The sequence below is a fragment of the Sebastes umbrosus genome, chromosome 13 (assembly GCF_015220745.1).
Source record: "Sebastes umbrosus isolate fSebUmb1 chromosome 13, fSebUmb1.pri, whole genome shotgun sequence".
Classification (NCBI taxonomy): domain Eukaryota; kingdom Metazoa; phylum Chordata; class Actinopteri; order Perciformes; family Sebastidae; genus Sebastes; species Sebastes umbrosus.
In genome coordinates, this window is record NC_051281.1 from 18384352 (window position 1) to 18405658 (window position 21307).

General features: G+C 40.3%; 2 protein-coding genes across 2 annotated transcripts; one reads left to right on the forward strand and one right to left on the reverse strand.

The window, feature by feature from the left end:
* Positions 1-4101: 4101 nt before the first annotated feature.
* LOC119499765 (NAD(P)H dehydrogenase [quinone] 1-like) lies at positions 4102-5603 on the reverse strand. Its single transcript, XM_037788937.1, has 6 exons — positions 5444-5603; positions 5164-5331; positions 4956-5086; positions 4769-4882; positions 4585-4686; positions 4102-4479 (listed from the first exon to the last, which is right to left on the reverse strand). The coding sequence occupies exons 1-6, from the start codon at positions 5445-5447 to the stop codon at positions 4180-4182; spliced, it is 819 nt and encodes a 272-aa protein (XP_037644865.1). The 5' UTR covers positions 5448-5603; the 3' UTR covers positions 4102-4179.
* Positions 5604-17927: 12324 nt separating this feature from the next.
* On the forward strand, positions 17928-18829 carry LOC119500702 (helix-loop-helix protein 2-like). The gene has a single exon (XM_037790553.1). It carries the CDS (start codon positions 18025-18027, stop codon positions 18379-18381), a length of 357 nt encoding a protein of 118 aa, XP_037646481.1. The 5' UTR covers positions 17928-18024; the 3' UTR covers positions 18382-18829.
* Positions 18830-21307: the final 2478 nt, after the last annotated feature.

Sequence of the window (21307 nt, forward strand, 5' to 3'; positions counted from 1 at the left end):
GTCAGAGTGAATTCCTCAGTTTCATAATGATGGGGAACACACAATGGACACTCTGTGATACGAAGGGAAGGGGGGCAGTTTAGAAGTTCAGTTAAAAAGCATAAAGGGAAACGAAAGCGTAGTTTTTCATTACGAACCTTTCCTGCTGCCAATCTTAATATAACTGCCTTGAACTGTGCCTCACTTTCCTCGTGTATATACACACATGGACTCTCTCACACACAGGCAAAGTTCAACAAGCTGTGGCTTTCGTTGACGTATGATTAATTGGATTTTAATGTCGCCTCTGAAAGAGTGAGAGGATGGTTAAATAAGTTTCCTCATTTCTCAGCTGAGCCCTCTTTCTCCTACACTTTGCCATCGGCCTCTCTCTCTCTCTCTCTCACTCTCTCTCTCTCTCTTTCCAGGCTGTTTTGGGTCACAGTGTTTAATGGCTGGCCTGTTGTTAACCTTATGACATCTGGTGCAAACACAGGGACCCATTTACGGCCTAATCAAAACACCCAAAAGTCAACGAAGAACAATCAATCACATCTGGCTTCAGCACTGCAGACATCAGTTTTAAGCAATCATGCATGTAGATACTTTTCATGTTTAAATTTATAATTCCTTTAAAGGTATAATATGCAACAATTTCCTAAAAAAAAACGCGTATAGACATGTAGATATATAGAAAAATAATCCCTCTCATTCATCACTTATAACCCACAAAGCCTTCAGCAAGCCCTCTGCCTGTATTTTCTCTTTTCTTCTGATTTTGCTTTACTCGGGACGCCTCTGGGCGTCTGCAAACAGCCGTTAGGCCCGACGTAGGGGTGTAACCCCCAGCCAATAACAGCGCGCAGGGTGTGCAGCCCGTTCAGATGGTCAAATATCGTGGCTTTGTCACGCCTCTTGGCTTCTGATACCAAGGCACAAGCACTAGGCTATACATTGATGGGCACAAGTCCCCCTTTAGATGCTTTGCGGCTGTATTTGACGGATGAGAACGGGTCTGTTACACCTCTGTGAGTTCCCCTGTTCCTCTGTCTCTCCTCTGCTGTGTGCAGTGGCTGTTGTGTGCTGCTATCGGTGTGTCAATTTGACCGAGGCAGAGAGGACAGCCTGCCTTTCGTTTGCATTCATTCAAAATATGGCAACTCGGCACCTTCTCGCAGGGTTGTACAGAGTTAGTTGTGTGTTTATTTGCATCAATCTTCTCATCTAAAGGTGTTTTCTTATTGGAGCAACTCAGCTTTAAAGTTTGATTAAGTTTAAAGATCTACGCTAATAAAACTCTCCAGGTGCACTCAACCTACGGGCTTCATCCGAACATTACAATGCTATTTTTTTATCTGAATGATGGTGTGTATTTAAGCATTCAGTAAAGCAGCCGGACTGCTCTTCCGGTGACTCTGTTCCGTATCTGGAATAAAAACGGTGCCCACTTCCTCCCATTGAGCCGGACAAAAATGGCCTTCCCTGCAGCCAGTGTGGGAGAACTGGGATGGACAATGGGAAAGCAGGATGGACACCAGATCAGAGACTGTGGTATAACCCTTACATACATAAACACTCAATGCCCAAAAAACCCAGCAATACAAACATCGACTCTACAGTTTTCTGTCAGGGTCAATGATGCCTATAGAGAAAGCAAACTCCAAAAACTTCCAACTGACAATAGGAGGATTTGTCCACGTTTCTGTGTAGATCTACTGACGCAGCCTTTGTGCATTTTAATTATAAGGATGAAGGTAATTAGTGCATAATGATTCAAACGTTTCAAACACTTCACTCAAGTCATTATTTAACCACACTGTCAGCTGCGACTCCTCTCATGTGGGAAGGGGGTGTTTAGCTGAGAGGCCTCAGCACAATTTAAACAACAGAAATTCAAAGTTGTACTTTGCTTACTGGATAACTCAGGATCAATGAACTTCTTCTGTTTTCTGACAGCAAAATGAGGAAATGATCACAACATGTTCTGGCAGGTGATTATGAAACATGACCTGGCTGAACACAAACAAACATACTGTGACCTTGTGAAACCCCAGTTGTAAAATAAGCACACCGTTGAGTTCCTGCATGTCACAGGCTGTGATCTGGACATCAGAGTGCAAGGCCATTTCCTCAAGTGTGCTACCCCCTCCCCACCCCCATCTCATTTCCTCCATACCCAAACAAAAGCTGCTTCTCTGGGAAAAGTGCTCCGCCACTTATGTTTCTGTGTAGAGCCCAAAAACGCTTGCAAGCGGACTCTTCGGTCGTCAGCATGTCTGTATATAGCGTACAGAGCACTTCAGCTTCAACCAGACGGTATGCGAGATGATGATTTGTTCAAAATAACAAAACACAAACGTGACCACACAACATAGCCCACCCAAACATTCAGGTCAAAACTTCCACAAGAATCAGCAAGAAATTAAGCTTTATTGCACTCACAGAACCAAAAGAGTCATCGCCAACCTCCAGCTTTGATCTGGCTGTTGGGTCGGAGTGGTTTCCCCAGGTGGGTTCCCACTGTCAGGGCAAACTCCTTGTTTAACATGTTTCAAATGGATTTCAGCTGGAAACCCTTCTCCCCATCAAAGCATTCAGGAAAGGGCAGGGCGTTTCTCCCAAGAGGCCAAGCAGATCTGAGGGGTCAGAGCCGGGATACCACTCTAGAGAGTTGACAAAACGTGCACCAAGAGAGCTACAAAAGGCACTCTATAGAAAGATTCAAATGTAGAATTGTCCCATGCAAGTTGTGCTGCAATCTATTGTACTCAGACTCGGGGGGGGGGGGAATGACCTCAGACACAGAAAAGTTCAATGGAACGGCGATTCAAGTCTGAATTGTAGGTCGGAAACTTGGGCAAGATTTATATAGATTGAATTCACCGATACAAACATCTGACGTCACAGCAACATGGCGGCGCAAACAATGAATTACCTTTTCATAATGTTTTACTTTATGTAGTGTTTTGTGCAGTGTTTGCCTTGAGAAATGTGCTGTAACAACACTGTAGCTGCTATTTGCATTTCCATTCAGTTGATTTGTGCTTGATAGAAGTCTTTGCAAGCATGCAGTACAAGCATTGCTCCTCCATAATAACCTTTCAGCATATTGTAAATCAAGTGTTCTGAGAGATAACTAGACTTCTGCAACTCCTCATGGCTCTGTTTTCAGGCTTTAAAAAATCTAGCACGTGACAGGAGACTTTGGCCAATCACAAGTCATTTCAGAGAGAGAGGGTTCCTATTGGCTGTGCTCCGGCTGGTGGGCGGTGCTTGGTATTTCCTCAACATGGCTGCCAGGTCACATTTTACAGCTAAACAGTACACTACAAGATGTTTCTGAAAACATTTGAGGTGAGAAATAGGCATTATAGTAACATAATGTGGATTCATATTTGATCAGCGCTGCCTAGTTTGACTGTTTGGTCGGAGTTTGTGAGTGATTGGCAGCTGCTCAGAGACGGCAAGGCTCCAGCCCGGCTCTGACCGGTTGTTTTCCTCCGGTCTGTGAAATCTTGCCGATGCCATTAGGAGCACCGGAGGACACAGATTACCTGTCTCAAGCACTACTGTCAGGATATAGTTTTATAAAAAATAACTTTTTTGAAATCATATGTGCCAATTCTACCCACTGCTGCTTTAAGAGTTGGTACACAACTGAAATCAGCAAGACTGGGTCATTATCTTGTGCTCAAATAAGCCTGATGTATTTTGGACAAGGGTTGAGGACCAGAGTATGAAACTGAAGAAAAATGTTGGATAAGGAGTCACTTTAAAAAAATATATATATTTTGCACTTGGAACTATATTGTAGTGCCCTTTGCTAATAAGGTCCCAGCAGGAGCTTAATGGACATCATGTGGCCTCATTACCATTTGTACAGAAAATAGCCCATACTGTAATACACAGTAACTGTAGCGCCATTAAAGCAGACAACCCAGTGGTGAATCAATTACCAAGACTGAACTATTGTGCAAATGCTGACCACTTAAGAGTCCTTTACATGGATTTCTTGGCTCTACCTCTTGTATATGCAAAACCCAGTACAAGAACCCAGCACTTCATGATTGGATCATGACATTGTATATGCACCCTGTACTCATTTAATAGAAAGTCAGAATATTTCAGTCAGCCTTTTATTTTTCCATCATACAATTAAAGACAGTCATGGCACTCAATAAAATGAGACCCCCGCTGTCTTCAGATTCCAGCTTTCATCTGGTTGAAGGGTGGCAGCGCCTTTCCCAGGTGGATCCCCACATTCAGGCCAAACTCCTTGGCAGCATGCTTCTCATGGACCTCATGCTTCAGCTGGTAACCCTTCTCCTTGTCAAAGCAGTCCATGGAAGTGAAAGAAAGTGTCTTCTCTCCCATGAGGCCTTGCAGCCGTTTACGCCAGCCCTCCAGCATGGTGTTGCGAGCCTCAGAGGAAACGTGAGACGGAGCCCAGAAGATCTGAGGGGCCAGAACCTGGAAGCCACAGTAGTGCAGGATGCCGTTCTGGAGAGAGAAACAAATTAGTGTTGATATAGTCACTTGATAATCTTATGGCGACTTAACAGCTCATTTAATGCTTGGTTGAGTCAATTCATCCTGATGCAGTACCTGTAGTGGCCACAGTGTGACATTCATGTCTCCATTAATGCCATTTGCACTGAACATGGACTCCTGAGACCCAGTGGTGAAGGACAGCATGGCTTTCTTGTCCTGTGCAGAAAGCCAACAGATTAGAGAGGGAGTAAAAAAAGCTTTAGACTAGCAAAGCAAACCTCATGATTTGATCCCTTACCTTGAAGATTCCCCGGCTGTATCGCTTCTCATTTGAGTAGGCATATCCCAGTGTGAGCACCCGGTCCATCCAGCCCTTCATGATGGCAGGAACAGTGAACCAGTACATGGGGAACTGAGGAGTAGGGCTTAAAGTTAGTAACAATAGAGGGCTTAACACAAACACATTACCGTCACTCAGGTTCTACCTGAAAGATGATGAGGTCTGCCTGAGTGAGTTTGCGTTGTTCCTCAGTGATGTCATCACACAGGTTTCCTTCCTCCCACGCCAGCTTGGTCTCCTCAGCATAACGGAAGTTGTCAGCATTCTTGACTTCTCCTGCAGAAACAAAATATTTCCTTTAATTCTGAAGACCAAATCAAAACTGTTTTAATACCAGTGAGACATTGATATACCAGTGATGTCCTCGGCAGTAGCAGTGGCTTTAAAGTTCATGGTGTACAGGTCAGATACTTCTACTTTGCAGCCCTGAGCTGTTAAAGCCTCCACAGCGGCATTTTTGGCTGCAGCAGTGAATGAGCTGGAGCTTTGGTGGGCATACACGATCAACACTCTCTGCGCTTCTAAAACAAGAATTAAAGTTTCAGAAATGAGGGCACATCAGATCAGAAACATTGAGACCCATACTGCCAAAACCCTCAGAAAAATATGAGAGCACAGAGCTGAAGAACTTACCCATTCTGATGCAAGATGTCAAATGATGAGCTTCAAAATCAGCTGGTGTGTTGATGGAAAGAGCAGCTCATTATGGAGCAGTGTTCAAGATGCTGCTTTTATACACCACGACTCTCAACACACAGCCTTCTGGCTCATTTGCACTCTCACAGGTGCTGCTGCCAATAAGCAATCAAGTGCATCATCCAATCAGCTGCCTCTCTCAGGACTCTCATCAACATTATCTACATAATCTTTTACTGAGCCTGGACAGCATATTTAAATTGGAAGTGGAATTTACGTTCCACTAAAAGCCAAGAATATGTTATGTTAGTGAAACCAGCTGCAGATTTAGCTTGTTTTAAACACAGGATAAACTTACAATAATACTCTTGCACATACATCTTCTACTTCAAGGCAATGTGTGCTTTTCCCATTTTTAGTCTATTCCCAGAAACAAACAGAGCGTAGGTTTGCACCATGTCTACTGTTTTTGTGTCTTTTATACAGCAACTGCGTGGATGTTTGAGAGCATGCGTGTCTGCCTTTGTCTGTCTGGGCACAAGATGTCTAAAAGTTGTGTGCCACTCCTGATGTCTTCGAAACCACATGAAGCAGATGTGGCCCAGTGATCCTCTTGCTCTACTGTTACTGCTCTCCAGCTCTGTTTTCCTTTACATTACTCTCCTCTAAAGAAACAGTTGCCTGCGGTCAAGCCCGCTCACGAATGTTGCCCTGTAAAAAGCAAAAAAAAAAGACTCAGCAGTGGACATCAAAGGCATGAGACATGAGCTGGCACACATCTGGGACCAAAAAGTTCTTAATCTATCCAGCCACTGTGAGGAGGAGGAGGAGGGGTTAATGAACAACTACTATTATCATAGGCGTACATGCATGTGAGACATATGGATACGCTTTGTCAGCTACCTTTCTTCCCATTGTCTCTCCTTTTTCTCGCTTATTAAAGTTGATTCAGGTTTTAAGGGTTGGTAGGTATTTGCCACATGCATGTTCAAATTTAAAATTATGAGGAATTCTGTTGTTTACGAGGCCGACTCTTTTCATCTGTGTGGCCTCTCTGTTTTTTACACCATCAGTATGTTGGTCCTCATTGTGCTTCATATTGAGCCTCTGGCTGCATTCCCTCTGTTGTGACGGGAGGGGATCGTGTGTGTTTTGCCCAGAGGTATGTTTTCATGGTTTATGTGATGTATTGAGCTACATGATCCCAGATTGATTTGTTGCAATGTTGTTTCACACTTTCTACTACATGCGTCAGGCTCGACAGAACATCTGCAGCACACCTTTAGGAGCTGCTTTACACAAAACCACAACCATGCAGTTATAGAATACATAGGGGTACTAAAAAGGTACATACACGTACATACAGAGGCTTTTAGCTTGTTTGTCATTATGATAAATGCTGGATAATAATATGAAAGTGTAGCCTACACTGCCATCATATGGCCAATGTGAGAAAATACAGCTGTTTGGTCTTTTTTATACGTGGCCAAACTTTAAATAGAACGCTGCTTATACTTACTGCACCTATGTTGCAACAGTATGCAGATGCTACAAAAGTAGAATAAGAGTACAAATTTTATTGTAAATGTGACAAGGACAACACTAACATACCCATGGAGGGATTACCAAACTGGCTTACCAGGGGCCTAAGGGATCAAGAAGCCCCCAAACTAGTGTGTCTGTTGGAAGTAACTCTTTTTTTATTGTAAAAAGACAGGGCTACGTAAAAAGGGATGTCCCAATCTCTTCTTTTTTGCTCCTCATACTGATCTGAGTCCTTTCATACTGAGAATCTAAGTTGAGTAAGGATACCACGTCCGATCCATTTTTTATTTTCATTATAATTAGATTTTTTCCTACAGCTGCAGAGTGCATACTTGGGCTGCAGAAGATCTACATTAAAATTAGTAAATACATTTAAATATAGTTGTTAGCAGAACAGATATATAACTGAACACAAATATAACCTGCGTAACAGTTTTCCTTTGATGCTTCTTTTCCAAAAGTTTGTTTAGTATCCTATAGTGCACTGGTTCCCAACCTGGGGGTGCCGACCCCCAGTAGGGATCGCCAAAGCTTCACGGGGGTGGCGAGGCTTTCTTGATTATAAAGGCTGTAAAACAACTTTTTTAAAAATATGCAGTTGGCCTATATCTCAACATTTCATTCATTTCTGTGAAGAGAACTAAATGGAATTGTTATTTTTAAACCTTGGATTATTATTTGTTAAGACATAAACAGGATAAGGGCACGGTGAAGACGTGAACTCAAGTTATATTCACTGACTCTCTCCTCTGCTAAACAACCTCATCCTGTATTAGAAAAGTACGAAGTTAAAACAACCAAAGAGCTAATAGAACAATGGCCAAGCGTCAGGGAGAAGAAAACACTGAATTTGTCCAAAAAATGGAGCCTGATAAGTATGTATGATTGTTAAACATACATAAAAAAAATAAAAAAAAATCCTCAAAATAGCAGGAAAACACATCTCTGATGCAATATTCACAGGAAATAATTTGCTCAGAATTCATCCAAATTTCTCATTTTATGCAAACTTACTGCAGTTTTTGCGTTCACTATTTGAGTTAATTGTACAGTTATCAGTTGTTCTGTACTGTTACTGTTATGCACTGAATGAAATATGAAATATCCATAAAATGTATCACTTAGTCAGGGGTCGCTAGTTTACTCAATGATAGAAAAATGGTCCCTTAAGGAAAAAGGTTGGAAACCACTGATAGTGTCTTGTATACCACCTGTGGGAAGGGGTGTCACTGTGTCAGGGAGCTTTGGACTCTTCATCTTCAGCATGAACAGAATACTAATATTATTGTGCAGTGTTTGGTTAACCTGCAAAATGTCACTGACAAGAGGCAAGATAGCGATGGGGTCAGTGCCCAGGAGCTCATTGGCCTCTAGTCCACCCTTTTTCCTACTCCTACTTTTTACCACTAGATGGCGACAGTGCCCAGTTCCTCCCCCAGTAAAGAGATTGATTTGATGCAGTTTATGGTTTAATCACAGTTTGTGAATATCTGCCAGAGCTTGAGGAGGAAAGAGAGTAACAGCCATCCAGATGGTGAGTCATGAATTGTGGCTGTAGATTGGCAGAACAGGATCATTGTAAAGCATGCAAACTGCAACCTTTAACAGATTAATGTCACCGATCTAATCACTCCAATGACCAAAAGTAAACAGAGGTCCAGGATTTACCGTTATACTGTTGGCACAATCTCAGCACCGCTGCCTGATACGGTTACAAATTAAAAGTCATTCAAGTTGTTTCAGATGGAGGAAGTTTAGATCTTGTAGAGGCTTCTAAAATATCTTCAAAATAGTTGCTAAACCAGGCACTTCCTCTCCTGTTTCACCATCATAGCCCAGTGATCAAACACACAGAAAGTATCTGATTATATCAGAAAAACAAATGACTAAAGCAGATCTTTAAGAAAAGGTCCCTGACCCCATTGTCAATGTTAACACCAGCCCTGAAGCACAGACATGTCACCTTCTCTTAACATCAGTTGATGGTGAGTTCATCATCAGCTACATTATGTGTGACTGAGATTGAATTACAAGAAATAACTCCCATGAATTTACTTTTCTCAGCAAAATAGTTATAGTCCACTAGGGAGCAGCACATACAGTAGTTATCACCAAGTTGCTCACCTGCAGTGAGGAAGTCACCATTCCACATGACTGACATGGTAGCAGTTGTGCCGTTGTTGGCTTTTCATCCAAAGTTTAAAAGTGTAATAAAACTTTGTGATCCTGTCCTGTGATGGTACAACAGTAATACACAGTGGATGGAGCATATACAGTAATTGGATCACAGTTCCTGCCAGGAGATGAACTTTATGTCGCTGTAACATTAGATTTTGTGCGAGACAGTGAAACGTGAAAGACAGCTGGTGACTCAGAGTGCTAACAAGCATCTGTCACTTGTATGCATAAAAATAACAATGCACGGGTCTAATCATTTGCCACATTTAATTGCAGAACATCACATTAAAAGTGTGATTGTGTGATTCATCGTCCTTGAACTCTTTCATCCTCTGACTTTTTTTGTTATAAATAAATAAGAGCCGTCTTTACTTTTGGTGAAAGTAATGAATAAAGAAAAAACCTGCTAGTAAGTAACCTTATATGGAACAGCAGGCATGTTGTATTGATCTCAAGGTGGATTATGCTCATTTTCTGTAAAAAGGATGGGTGGAGTGTGACTAAAACTGAAAACATCCCCAATGAGAATGAGTTCTCAAAATCACAGAGTAAATTAAAATCTGTGAAAGACAATATCAAAACAACAGTCTCTTTCCATATCAAGGGATCCAACAATGAAAGCCTCAAGAGAGGAACGTGCAAATTAATCTTTCTCTCACCTTCAGTTCCTCACACATCTGTGCTAGTCTCCATTTGGATTAATGTTAACATCTCTTTCAGGTTATCTGCAAAATCCTTTTTATACTGTACATTAGGGCTGTCCTCGACCAAAGGAATTCTTAGTCGACTAACACTCATACGATTTTCTTGACTAATCGATTAGTTGATTTAATCAACAGATCTGTAAAACGGAGTTTCTCTGCAAAGAATCACACAAAAGCACCACTTTAAATATTGTGTTTACCAGAGATGTGTTCATAAGTTTCTCAAAAATAAATCATTCAGCATGAAAAAAAAGCATAAAAAAACGACTAATTGACAAAAGAAATCTTTGTCAACTAAGACCAAAACGATCGAGGGAGCAGCCCTACTGTACATATTTAATTTGGCCTGACTTATTACCAGGTATTTTAATCATTTTACATTCCTGGCTGTTCTTATATCAGACCAATAAACTGCCCTCAGTTCAGTTATAAAGGGGCAATAAGGGTCTGCTAAAGCTGACAGCTGTGACTGTGAGTTTCCTGGCAACAGTTGGTCCCAAAATAAGGAGAGATACACATCTCCTCTGCAACAAAACAGAAAAGGAAACAGAGAAGAATTGACATTAACAAGTTGAAATGAAGAATCTACATTTGTTGACATGACTATAACTTTGATTACTTTGTGTCCTCCTCTTTTTTTATTTTAATTTAATTTTAAATGCTCCCTGCCATTGTAGTTGTTGTGTTTTATCAAGGGCAACATTGCTATACAGCTAAACTAAAGATATACTTCAATGCGACATATATTATAATCCCAATCTATGCTCACCTTTTCTTCTCGTCTGTCCTCATCGGGATAATAAGTCACTTACTATATTTTGTCAGCCAAGTAGGGTTTTCTGAGCCAAAGCCCCTGAAGGCAACACGATGAAGTGATGTTCACTGAACTGTGACAGTGTCTGGCAGCAAAACATTGTTAATAGAGTGGATGACAGACAAACCTCGTGCATATTTATTTAATGTCAGCGCAGGCATGGGCCCTGATAAGAGTCACTGCTTCCAGAGTAAACTCTCTGACTGAGTGAAAGTCTCCCTCTTTATCATGTCTTACGCCTCTCTGCTGCACATTAACTGCCCTTGAGGAGTTAGAAACAGGTGTCCTCTGTAATATCTGTCTCTCTGAATTGGCTGAAGGAGATAATTTTAACTTACATAATACCTCATACAGGCATTCCTCTGTGTTATCCTCAGGTGTGCAACAAATCCATCTACTCTGCTTTTCCATTTAAGCTTCTCTTCAATCAATTATATTTTGTAAATGGTGTGTTTACTGCCTCGTCCTGCTCCTCCGGGATGCTCTTTCTCTTACTTTACAGTTGGGAATTTTGTGCCCTGAAAACAAAAATGAACAAAATGCCAGATTGGAAGTAAAACTGTATAAAACTTGTTAAGGTGCCTAGATTGTTTGTTATGTTGTCAATAAACAAAAGACAAGGAGACGACTCCACTGAATTAGATTATAGCAGCAGCATTTAACTTTACTTTTCTTTTGGAAAGTGCATGGCACAACCTTTGTACAACTCCATTCAATTTCCTTGAAAGAATGGTTCCATATTTAAACAAAGTTAATATTTATTAATCATTCATTTACTGTATTAGAGACTTTATTCTTCATAGGTGTTGTATGCTTGCCTGTAGACAAACTGCACATTTATGCATGTTAGCAGGGAACAAGACTCTGATAACCAATCGAAACATACAGTATATATATATATATATATATATATACTATTTCTGTCATACATTCTGTATTTTATTCTTCAAATAAGATACCTTCAATTTTGATCCCATCTTCCCAGCTAACACACACAGTCTAGGGCTGAAACTATGCAATTAATCGATTAGTTGATGGACAGAAATTTAATTGCTAACTATTTTGATGATTGATTAATCTTTGAAGTCATACGTCATTAAGCGAGGGGATGATTAACACTCCCTGTTTTCAGCAGTTTTGGGATTTTCCTTTGATTTGAACGACTTAAAGCAACATTTGCAACATTTCGGGGGATCTATTAGCAGAAGTGGAATATAATATTCATAACTATGCTTTCATTAGTGTATAATCACCTGAAACTTAGAATTGTTGTGTTTTCGGTAGCTTAGAATGAGCCCTTCATATCTACATAGGGAGGAGGTCCTCTTCACGGAGTCCGCCATGTTGCTCCGCCATGTTTCTACAGTAGCCCAGAACAGATAAACCAAACACTGGCTCTAGAGACATGGTACCGCCAGTCGCCATCTGACTTCCGTTGCTCCTAAAGTATTGTTATTATGGTAAGGATAGCCTCTGAGGGGGGCGAACAGCATTACCACTGTTTTGCACACGGCAGCTCACATTAACGCAGTCTTAAAAAGGGATGAGTGAGCGGAGTGGTACTCAGTTGGTTGCAATCTGCAACCACACCACTAGATGCCGCCAAATCCTACAAACTGTACCATTAATAGTTGATTTTTAATTAATCAGCAAAATAATCAACGATGTAAATAATTGTTTGCCGTAGTCCTGACACAGTCAATTCTTGTTAATTTAATTTGTGCTTTTTTTCATTGGCATTATTGCCTGACGTTTCTCATCTTCCTTTAGTAATGAATTAGAAAAGATGAAGTGCTTTAGGAAGTCGTGCCTACAACCTTGAGAAATGCAGCACAACTGCTGTAGTGTCTCACCTCTTTTCTCCTCCTGCTCCTCCACTCTCCTCTTCCTCCTCACCGCCGTAGCCATGGTGACAAAGCTGATCGATTAGATTGTCATCTAATACCAAATCAGCAGAAACAATATATGACAGCAGATGGTAACCAGACAGAGGATAGCTGAGGGAAGTGGGTGGGATAAATGAAGGGACCAAATTAAGATTAAACTACTTCAGCTCATTTGCATTTACAGCGTGTGATTTGTTGGTTACACATGAGGGTTACGGAAACTGGCACATGGACACGACAGAAGGTACTAGTGATAGAAAGTAGGAGGAAGTAAAGAGAAACAGAAAGTTGGACAAAAACTTGCAGTAATATATGAGAAAATAAAAATTACAGTGGGTCAACACAAACTCTTTCACCACTGAAATACGGATCTAAGCAAAAGATTTTGCACGTGCATGTTTATTAACACACATTAACAAGCAGATGAGGAGGAGGAGGAGATGAAAATGTGAGGTTTGGGGCTCTGGCCTTTAAACAGATGGTGTCCAGACTGAGACAGACGAGGAGTTAAACCCAGGAGAATTGGTGTAGCAAAGGGCGGAAGAGGACGCTAGAGAGACACAGAAACCTGGAAGTCCTCCAATAATACGTTCACAATGGATCCACAATTAAATCAAATTGTTGTTGTTGTTTTTACAATGGAGGTCTAGCTTTATAACTAAAGTGCAGACACATGTCTTATTTATCATTTGATTTGAATATTCTTGGAAATGAAATAGTTCATTATGGGGTTTTAAATCTTCATGGGCAAGGCATCATTAGTCTTGGCCAGGTGTCTGAGCTTATCTGCAGTATAGAGCTAAAGTTCTGACAGATGTGGAGGGATCGGGCGTTATGTATTCATTAGATCTACGCTGATACTGAGACGCTGGGCTGCAGCCAAAGCTGGAGCCTCTAGGCAAAAGATGGTTCCAACAAAACTGAGAGACTTTTTTTATATTTTCAGAGACATTAATCAACATTGAATAAACTGGAAATACTTAGCCAAGATTGACTCATTTAAATTGCTAAACTGTTAAGGCACAGGAAGAAAAAGTTTTGGCCTAATGAGACAAAAATCCCTTTCAGTGAAATAATGTGTTTGACTTTACCCTCTGAGACCCAGAATAGACCTGTTTTTTGTCTTTTTTGGGGGGTTCAGGGGTTTTAGGGGGGGATAGCAGGTCAGCAGTAGATGTCACATAGAAGTGGTGTACATCATCTGATTAATTTGAGATGCAGCTCAGCACTGTGTGTCAAGTTGTTCTAGTCATAAATCATAATAACATAAGTGGTCATGTCTGTAAAGGGGAGACTCGTGTGTTCCCACAGAACCCATTTTCATTCACATATCTTGAGGTCAGAGGTCAAGGGACACCTGTGAAAATGGCCATGCCAGTTTTTCCTATCCAAAATTTAGCCTAACTTTGGAGCGTTATTGAGCTAGCTAACATGACATGTTACCAATGGATTCCTTTGGTTGAACCTGCTACAGTCTCAGTCGGGATCGCGGGCGGGTCTCTGAGGGTTAAAGACTTACAGTATTCTTTACTTTGAATTAAGTTTTCTTGGTTTGGCTTGTTTGTTTTCATTGATGATCTGTGGATCTGGACTTCATTTCAGCACCAGGAGCTGTTCATCATCTGACCTTTTTAAACAGCCAGCTGCATGGTGGTAAAAAATTGTCATTTTCTTTATAATGTAGATCAGAAGTTCTCAAACTTTTTGCAGCCAGGGAAATCTTACAGGGTAGAACATTTTTCCAAGGACCCTCTGATAATCATACTAATTAATGTAATCGACAATCATAATTAAGCATATGCTTACTACCATTTGGAACTATTTATAACACAATGCTTCATATAATCACATGCATTGCTAATAAATAACACATATCCAAATCAATGAAGTAGCTACATAAAGTCTAACTAAAGGATGCACTTCCTCCCGCCCTCAGATCCTCACTGAGAAGAGTGTGCAAATACTAATGTTTACTAACAACCATTCTGAGAAATTATCTTCATCACATGACGTCTCTTTCTGCCTGTGATGAGCAGCGTATCCAGGGTGACATTTCCCAATTAACAAGACAAGAAACGGTCACATCTTGGAGAGAGTGATAATGATGTTAGCCAAAGACCGAGGCCTTCTCAATAACCACACGTGAAATGGCACCATAAACGCTCATTTCTGGTGTCTGAGGAAACATTCTCCACCGTCGTCACAGAGGTGGAGGCCATTTGGTGATTTACTCCCAGTGATTATGTTAGTAATGATTAGCAGTGACATTTCCCTCTGAGTGATGAGCAGATCAAAAATAAAATCCCAGAACCCTAATACCCCTGTTTTGATATAGCTACAGCCCTCACACCCTCACCCTCCTTCTCCGAACCCTGTACCTCCATCAGCACTGGGACCATTAAAGTGCTGCAAATGGCAAAGCATGTGCTCTGGTGAAATTAACAGCTTATGACCGAACCGAATGTTGTGCACTGTGGTTTACAGACTCCCAGCCATCTACTATAAAGGCTCATTGAGCTTTTAAAAATCTCATCACCAGCTCAGGCTTTACAGATATGACCCAATCTTTCTTCACACAAAGGATGCAATGAGCTGTTTCTGTTTTTCATTTTTGTATGTTTTAATGGGCAGAACAGATGGCGGCAATTGTTTGTTTTGGCAATGAGACTATAAGACACATTTCACGCTGATTTTCTTTCTATTTAGACACATGTCCTCACATGTCCTCACATGGTGGCGTTATTCAGAAAAGAAACTCTACCCTTTAAGTTACTCCTGATCGTTCGAAACAGGCTGCTCGTCTGCTGTATAAGAAATTCAGGGCAGAACGGAAAGATATTCTTTCTATATATATATATATTCCATAAATAAATAGGGAAAATGCCAAAAAGTGTTGCAATTCCATCCATTTCCATTGTAGATTAAGTAATTTCACATGGCAGACTATGATGTTAATTTCATGCATGGTTGTTCATTTAATGGATCTAAAATAATTGTTTTGTTACTAAATGGCTTGATAAGTCGTTTTTGTTTTTCTAGTCTTGATATTGTTTCAGCACCTCGGACTGCGCCGGTCTCTGCGAGCAGCAAATGTGAAGATCCGCCTCTAGGAGACAGCACAAGTCCCTCATATTTCAGGGTACTTTGTCCCTGACTAGCTTGTTGCTAAGTAACGCTCCAAATTTACACTAAATTTTGGAAAAAAACTGGCATAGCCATTTTCAAAGGGTTCCCTTGACCTCTGACCTCAAGATATGTGAATGAAAATGGGTTCTATGGGTACCCACGAGTCTCCCCTTTACACACATGCCCACTTTATGATAATCGCATGCATTTTTAGTCATAGTCAAGTCAGCACACTGACACACTGACAGCTGTTGTTGCCTGTTGGGCTGCAGTTTTCCATGTTATGATTTGAGCATATTTTGTTCTGCTAAATGCAGTACCTGTGAGGGTTTCTGGACAATATTGGTCATTGTTTTGTGTTGCTAATTGATTTCCAAAAAATAAATATTAATACATTTGCATAAAGCAAGCATATTTGCCCACTCCCATGTTGATACAAGTATTAAAGTCTATCTATAAAACAAAGTAACTTTTTGTAACCCACATTACATTTTACATGTCATAAAGTTCTTCTTTATGGACAGTAGAGGGCGCTCTAACGCTCCTGACACTGTGACGGACTGTGAAGAGGACGAGCTGCAGAGCTTCTTCACCCACGTCCTGTTTTCAGCATCAGACTCAACAAAACCAAGACAGCATGGAGACAGAGGGGGGGATAACTTTACCTGCTGATGATACCTGTACTGATGTTTATTGATGCAGCTTTAATATGTGAGACTCTTGAATCGACTCTGTTGCTTTTGAATGTGCAAGGTAAGTTCATTTTTAAAACAATTTTGTACTTCTCCGGCACCTCTTCTCGGTCTTTGCAGAGGTTTGAGCTGCTCTTTGTATAGTCCCAGCTGGTTGCAAGCTTAAAATATTTACAAATTAAAAAGGCTAGTTATTAACATTAACAGGAAAAAAAAAAAAAAAAGAATAGATAAAATAATCCTACCCTTTAAGTTACTCCTGCTCGTTCGAAACAGGCTGCTCATCTGCTATATATAAGAAGTTTGGCGCAGAAAAGAAAGATATTCTGAGTTGGTAATGTAATGTAATGTGTTATGAACAATTTATTTTCCTTGAACAAATAGGGAAAATGCAAAAAAAAAAAAGTGTTACAATTCCATCCATTTCCAGTGTAGATTAAGTCATTTCACATGGCACATCACTAATGCTTGTTCATTCGACTATTTTTGAGATAACAATAATGGATTTTAAGTCGTTATCGTTATTGATAAGTCGCTTTTGTTATTCTAGTCTCGATATGTTTCAGCACCTCGGACAGCTCCGGTCTCTGCGAGCAGGAAATGTGAAGATCCGCCACTAGGGGGCAGCACGAGTACCTCATATTTCAGGGTACTTTGTCCCTTAATCTTTGGCCAAGTTTTACAATACAAAAAAATATATATAATATAATATAAATAGAGCCGCAACCACAGATGTAATGAACACAAGCAGACAGTTATCACAATGGCATATACAACTAAAGGCAACTGTATTTATTTTTTAGAAATAGCCCATCACATGAATGTTTGCCTTACTCCTAAAATAAAAGCTGGTTCAAGTTTGAGATCCTCCATGTAGCCTTCAGTGGAGGAAGAAGAACTGCAATACCCCAGTGCAAAAATACTCAAGTAAAAGTCATGCATACAAGAATTGGCATCAAAATATACTTTAAGCACCAAAAAGTACTCATTTTGTAGAATGTCCATTTCAGAATAATATTATCAATTATTATTATTACTGATATTATATTATTCGATTATTGATGCATTAAAGTGTACATCACTTTATTACAACTGTTAATGTGGGGCTAATATTTGTATATATATATATATATATATATATATATATGTGTATATAATATATATATTTTATATATATATATATAAAACCTTATATAATGTTGGGAATTTGGGCATCAATAAAGACTTATTGCTATAATAACATCGTAATGCTGTTGATTTGGAATTTGTATTATTAATCTGAATCTTTAAAGTAACTCAAGTTATCAAATAAATGTAGTGGTGGAGTAGAAGTATAAAGTAGCCGAAAATGTAAATACTCAAGAAGTAGTAGAAGTACAAGTACCTCAGAATTGTAGCTACAGTAAATGTACTTAGTTACTCTCCGCCACTGGGGAGAATGGGTGAATTGATGTAGAACAATTCAGTTTTCGTGTATGAAATAAAATCCCCTTGCCTAATATTGTGTTGTTGTATTTTGTCCCAATTCCCGACAATTAGTGATACAGTTCAAACAGAATCCCATCCAAACATCTCTGGAGGTATTTTTTTATTATATTTTTCCTCAGGGTCTTTCCGGTCTGAGGACAGAAACATGATGCTCAGTCCAGACCAGCCCGGGTCCGACCTGTCCTGGACACATCCGGACACGGACACGGAGACCCTCCTGGACACATTCAACGTGCCCGAGGACTCAGAGGGCAGAGCGCGCTCTGTGCACGTGCCCGCCCTCAGCAGAGAGGAGAAGAGACGCAAGAGGCGCGCGACCGCGAAATATCGATCCGCGCACGCCACCAGGGAGCGGGTGCGCGTGTTGGCCTTCAACGTGGCCTTTGCGGAGCTGAGGAAGCTGCTGCCGACGCTCCCACCGGACAAGAAGCTGTCCAAGATCGAGATCCTGCGACTCGCGATCTGTTACATGTCCTACCTCCACCACGTGCTGGATGTTTAGAGGAGGAGGGACTGAGGCAGGAGGACTGCTGCTGGATGACTTCTGGATATATTGACACCAGAAGATTTGAGGAATACCCTGTACGTGCATGTGGGCTTATTAACTATAATGGCACACTGAGCATCACATTGATTTGTGATGCAGCTGCAGAACTACAAGCTGCTGTCATCAAAAGGATGAAAAGAATGGATCTATCTTGAAAACTGCTGTATATTATATTTGTATAGCCAAAATACTAAAACATTGCAATGCTGCATGGACCTTAAAAAATGCAGCCTGCTCTATGACTTTGTTTCCTGTTTGCACCAATTTGTAAATATAATTTATTTAGATTCATGTGGGATTCAGTTGCAGCCTGAAATGAAGTCCATGTGTTGAAAATAAACTGTGGCAGCTTAAATTTTTTTTAAGAAACCTGTTTATTGTCAGTTATCTTCTCTTACCCCAGAAGTTTCTGATCTGATTTGTATAGCCATTATTAGATTTTATCTGAGAATGTGTCTTCTTAAAGCTTTTTGTAGCTCTATTTTATTTTAAGTATAGCCATTCAAAATCATCATTGGGGCAAAGATTCCATAATAACCTTTCTGCATATTGTAATTCAAGTTCTCTGAGAGAAAACAAGACTTCTGCACCTATTTGATCAGCGCTGCCTAGTTTGACCGTTTAATCGGAGTTCACGAGTGATTGACAGCTGCTCAGAGATGGCAAGGATCCAGCTTGGCTCTGATTGGTTGTTTTTCTCCCGTCTGTGAAATCTTGCAGATGCCATTAGAAGCACCGGAGGACACAGAGGCACATGATTTTTTTTTTCAGATTACCTGTCTCATGCACTACTGTCCAGATATAGTGACCGTTTTATAAAACAAACTTTTTTTTTTAATCATATTTGCTCCATTTCTACCCACTGACGCTTTAACTGAAGCTACGCTGTTCCTCTACCACATGGGTGAGGTCTTTGGTATTTGTTGGTGTTTCTCTCCCTCTGGATGGGGCAGGTGTTTCTCCAGAGTAAACGAACCAAAACAACCATAATACAGCCATCCATCTGCTTCCTCTCTGGGGACACACACAAATGAACATACAAATTAGACAGCGATGTGAACGCATACAAGAAATTATATTTTAAAAGACAAGAAAGAAAGAAATAGGTTTTGGCTGCGTGTTCTGGGATGAATGGCAACATGATTTGATTAAGATTTAGATGGATATTTTTAAGCCCAAAGTATCCAAGCAAAACAGTCCCACTACCACATTTTGAAATATATTTTCTGATGCTGTATGGTCACATTGAACATTTGAGTGTTTTGACATAACTATACTGCCCTGGCTTTGCAAATGACCAAAATAGGCTTTTATATTTCTGTATGAGATCAAGCAGCAGATAGAAACTCCCCACGTGTCCCTTTTGATTTCTCTCTCCATTAGTCAGAAGGCGTCTTTGCTCCCTCTCTCGTTGCCTTTATGCGAGTCTCCGCGGTGTAATGTGGCCCAAGGGGCTCAGAGTATATTGTTCATGTCCACTCCAGCAGCAAGAGTGACAGCCCTTTGTCTGCACACGGCACATTACACACACTACACACTTGGTCTACACACTGGATACAATAGGTTGTATGCTGGGAAGGAGAGGAGGAGAGGCCAAACCGAGCATCAGATTTTAAGATAAATGGGGCAGGGGACGTTGTAAAGGACATATATAGATGGTTATTAATATTCTGTGTAGTTTTAGCCAATGTGGGTCAAATACTTAAACTAGGCGAGAACTGTAGCTCTGTCACACACCACAGACTGTGTCTGGAAGGAGCAACACTGCCCTCTGATGGAGTTTCAGAGAGGCTAATTTAACTGTAAAAAGTTCATATTCACTTGTTTTTATATCCTTAACGTCTGTGGATATATATTTTAAAAGGAATCTTGCAGTTTGTCTGTATTTGAGGCACCTGTATGGGCATGTGTATCTGTACCACTAATGCCTGCATACTCTGCTGAGTCATTGTTATTATTGGTTGGTCATTACTTGATTTCACCTGGTGTCTCAGGTGTAAGAATATGTATGCCTACATCAGTTATAGTGGGTCACTTAAGTGTTTTTCTATCACCACCCAGAGACAAGTTATGAGTCGAGGTTAGTGATGAACCGATCTGACGTTTTCAGTCCCAATATCGATAGCGATGCCTTTGGGCTTTGGGTATTGGCCGATATCGAGTACCGATCCGATACCAGTGTTTAATTAATAAGCTGTATGCCTCACTGTGTGGAAGTGCACATACAATCATTCTTTTATGTGTTCTATGTTAAGGCAACATTGGGCTTGACTTAAATATTGCTTTCTTAACTTTGTAAAACTAAATGTGACAAATAATGAAATAGTTATAAATTCACTGAACTGTTATTTTTATTAAAATAATAAATCATGCACCAGTAACTTGGAAAAAAATCCTCAAAATTAACAGGAATTACAATTCAAGTGTAAACCTTTTTAATGCAGCAACAAATTTGTCAAAACCTAAACAGACAATTTAAATTCTAGTATATGATGCAAATAGTATATAAACATAGAATTGAATTGAATGGATCGGCCCCATTTTCACTGATATCCCATATTTGAATCAATATCGGCCCGATATCCAATCCACTATCAGTATCGGTGCATCCCTAGAAGAGGGGGCTATTCATAGATATAAAACAGTTGTATATCTATGGAGCTATTGCTGTTTAGATGATATTGAAGGTTATAGCTACATGTTTTGTGTGCGCCTTGAGCCATTGAGCACATTGCTTTATTTACATTCTGGAGCTTTCCATCATATCACTTGAGATTCATCAGCAGATGTAGTTTGCTCAGCTGTTTTGTTTATGTTGGCTTAAAAAAAGTGTGCATAATAATGGAAATTTAATCTGTTGAAGATTTGATATCATCAACAG

What these genes read in the sequence shown, in the direction of transcription:
- LOC119499765 (XM_037788937.1), bottom strand. An exon ending in TACTGCCGAGGACATCACTG is followed by an intron (nt 5,087 to 5,163) that starts GTATATCAATGT and finishes TTGTTTCTGCAG; the next exon opens with GAGAAGTCAAGAATGCTGAC. An exon ending in CAGACCTCATCATCTTTCAG is followed by an intron (nt 4,883 to 4,955) that starts GTAGAACCTGAG and finishes CCTACTCCTCAG; the next exon opens with TTCCCCATGTACTGGTTCAC.
- LOC119500702 (XM_037790553.1), top strand. Translation starts at nt 18,025, where the DNA reads ATGATGCTCAGTCCAGACCAGCCCGGGTCCGACCTGTCCTGGACACAT.